The sequence below is a fragment of the Helianthus annuus genome, chromosome 3, assembly GCF_002127325.2.
Source record: "Helianthus annuus cultivar XRQ/B chromosome 3, HanXRQr2.0-SUNRISE, whole genome shotgun sequence".
NCBI classification, from domain to species: domain Eukaryota; kingdom Viridiplantae; phylum Streptophyta; class Magnoliopsida; order Asterales; family Asteraceae; genus Helianthus; species Helianthus annuus.
Window position 1 is genome coordinate 93189977 of NC_035435.2, and position 3459 is coordinate 93193435.

Sequence of the window (3459 nt, forward strand, 5' to 3'; positions counted from 1 at the left end):
CAATGTGTTGCATTTTTTTAATTACTTTGATTAGTTAGAGCGAATGAGAGATGGTATTGTGCTCATGTGTGAACGTTTGTCCAGAACATACGCTTATGCTGCGCTTTTCGTTCTTTTTTCCAAAATGTTCATGAGGTGTACAATGTTTACCATTTTGTTTTCGCGCGAACCAAAGGAATTTAATACAATTTGTAACAAACAATGATCATGAAAAATAGTGTTCGTATTAATAAAGCGCCAGGCTTACAATATGAAAATGGGAAACATATTGCCTGCGAGTGAGTTGTCCTACATGTAACACCTGCGCAGCTGCTGCGCGTTCCAGGTGCGGGGCACCAGAGTCCCGTCAATTCTCTTAAGGGTATATGCCCCCTTGCCTAGGACTTCATTGATGACATATGGTCCTTCCCACCTTGGGGCCAATTTGCCCGGTTTCTCCGCATTTGATGCTTCATTGTCGCGTAAGACGAAATCCCCAGGAACAAAAGTGCATACGCGTACGTGCGCATTATAATATTTTTCGAGTTTGGACTTGTACCTTGCTTCAGTGATGGCGGCGTTTTCGCGCCGTTCTTCAAGAAGGTCTAAGTCCATTCTTCGTTTTTGCTCATTATTCTGCTTTTCCATGGCTATCATGCGTGGTGACAGAATACCAACTTCGGCTGGAATTACTACTTCTAAGCCGTAAACCAGGTTAAACGGGGTTTCTCCCGTGCTAGTCTTTGGCATTGTACGGTGTGCCCATAGGATGCTGGGGAGTTCGTCGACCCATCCCCTACGCGCTGTTCCAAGTCTCGCTTTTATGCCATCAACGATCTGTTTATTTATACTTTCTACTTGACCGTTCGCTTGTGGATGCGCGACGGAGGCGAAATGATGCTCGATCTTCATCTCTTTGAACCATTTTTGAAGATCTTCTGATGCGAATGTCCGAGATGATACGCAATGGTAATCCAAACCTGCAAATGATATGTTCCCATATAAATTTGCGGATTACCATTGCTGTGGTTGAGGCCAAAGCTTTGGCTTCTACCCATTTGGTGAAGTAATCGACTGCAACGATGATGAATTTTACTGCGCCAGGCGCATCAGGGAATGGGCCAACAAGATCGATGGCCCATTGTTGAAATGGCCAAGCGGATGTGACTGGCACTAGCGGATTTTTTGGTCGGAGCGTCTTTGGCGCGTGGCGTTGGCATGCTGTGCATTTTCGTAAGATCTCTACTGTATCTACGTGCATTCCCGGACAATAATATCCTGCGCTCATTATTTTGGCTACTATCATACGTGGACCATCATGTATTCCACACAAGCCTTCATGGATTTCTCTGATCAGGTATTATGCGTCTGTCTTGTCAACGCATCTAAGTAACGGTCCCATGAATGACTTCCTGTAAAGAATGCTGTCTGCCATTTCGTAGTTTACTACTTTATTCTGAATTTTCCTGGCTTCTGCTTTTTCCTCTGAGAGTTTCCCGTGTTGTAGGTACAAAATGATCGGGGACATCCACGATGGATTGCCGATCTCTATGATGTTGACTTGTTTGAGAGGAACAGAGGGGTTGGACAATACCTCTATACGCACCTCTTTTGCTAAGTGTTTGAAGCTGGTCGCGGCCAGTTTGCTCAATGCGTCTGCATGCTTGTTTTCACTTCTGTTTATATGATTAACCCTGAATGTCTGGAATTGGCTGATTAATGCCCACGCTTGTTCAAGGTATAATGCCATAGTTTCTCCTTTAGCATCATAATGGCCATTAACTTGCTCGGCCACTAGCTTTGAGTCGACGTTGGCTTCAAGGTTCCTTGCTCCCATTTTATGTGCTAGGCGGAGACCTGCCAAGAATGCTTCGTATTCGGCTTCGTTATTTGTACTTCGGAAATCCAAGCGTATGGCGTATGTAAGTTCGTGATCGTCAGGACTGACTAATCGAAGGCCTGCGCCGGCTCCGTCATCATTGGAAGCGCCATCTGTGTGTAAGGTCCACACCCTATCATCGAAAACAGGAATAGGGTTCTGGATTGCTTCGCATTCTTGAACTTTATCAATGGGAACTTCCGTGGCAAAGTCTGCCAGAACTTGCCCTTTAATTGCCGGTCTTGGTCTATACAAGATATTATATCCCCCTAGCTCAATAGCCCATTTAGCCATCCTTCCCGCTACGTCGGGCTTGGATAAGATTTGGCCCAAATGATAATTGGTGAGAACTGTGATAACATGGCCTGAAAAATACCTGCGTAGGCGTCGTGTTGCATGTACTAATGCCAAGACTAGCTTTTCTATCATCGAGTAACGAGTTTCTGGGCCGGTGAGCATCTTACTTATATAGTAAATTGGGGTCTGGATGTTTTCTCGTTCTACCATCAATACTGCTCCTACTGCTACTTCCGCCGCAGACAGGTACAGGATTAATGGTTCTTTTTCTTTTGGTGCAGTCAGCATTGGTAACTGAATTAAATACTCTTTCATTTGTTTGAATGCTGCTTCTGCTTCGGGTGTCCACTGAAAATCAGTTTTCTTTGCGCAATTCCGTAGCGTGCTGATGAATGGGTAAGACCTTGCCGCATGATTAGCCAAGAATCTGTTTAAGGCCGCTAAGCGCCTGGCGAGTCTTTGCATTTCTTTTATTGTTGCGGGCGATGGCATTAGCTGAATGGCCTAAACTTTTTCTAGATTTACTTTAAACCCATCTCTTGTGACTATAAAGCGCAAAAATTTCCCCTCTTCCATGCCGAAAGAGCATTTTGTTGGATTTAACTTCAGGTTTACGTTGCGCAATGAGTCGAACGTGCGCTGAATATTGTTGAGCATTGTGTCTTCTTCGTGGCTCATGATGATGAGGTCATCCATGTATATCTCGACTGTCTTGCCAATGTCGCCTTTAAAAACTTTGTCCATCAAGTGTTGGTAAGTTGCGCCTGCGTTGCACAAGCCAAAGGGCATTTTAGTGTAACAGAAGATGCCCTTGTCTGTGCGAAATGCATATTTATCTTCGTCTTCTTCCTTCATCTGGACCTGATGATATCCCTTGTAGCAGTCAAGAAAACACTTCCATCTGAATGACGCTAGAGAGTCGACTTTTTTGTCTATCTCCGGAAGTGCGTAACAATATCTTGGGCACGCTTTATTCAGGTCTTTGAAGTCGACGCACATTCTCCATCCGCCACTATGTTTCTGTACCATTACTGGGTTGGCGACCCATGTATGGTATTTAACTTCGCGTAAGATTCCCGCGTTGAGTAATTCTGTTACCTGTTCGTCCATGGCTTTTGCTTTTTCTTCGCTAAAGCTACGCCTCCCCTGAGCAACAGGTTCTGTTGTTGGTTTGATATTCAAGCAATGTTGCGCTATGTCGCGTGGAACCCCCGTCATGTCTGCTAGGCACCACGCGAATATATCTTTGTTGTTGGTCAGCAACTCTTTTAATTGTTCCCGCGTTGCTGGTGAAATGGTGTGTC

At 44.9% G+C, this 3459-nt stretch overlaps 1 protein-coding gene across 1 annotated transcript; it reads right to left on the reverse strand.

Moving 5' to 3' along the window:
• Positions 1-1339: 1339 nt before the first annotated feature.
• LOC110931702 lies at positions 1340-2647 on the reverse strand. Its single transcript, XM_022175086.1, has one exon. The coding sequence runs from the start codon at positions 2645-2647 to the stop codon at positions 1340-1342; it is 1308 nt and encodes a 435-aa protein (XP_022030778.1).
• Positions 2648-3459: the final 812 nt, after the last annotated feature.

What these genes read in the sequence shown, in the direction of transcription:
- LOC110931702 (XM_022175086.1), bottom strand. Translation starts at nt 2,647, where the DNA reads ATGCCATCGCCCGCAACAATAAAAGAAATGCAAAGACTCGCCAGGCGC.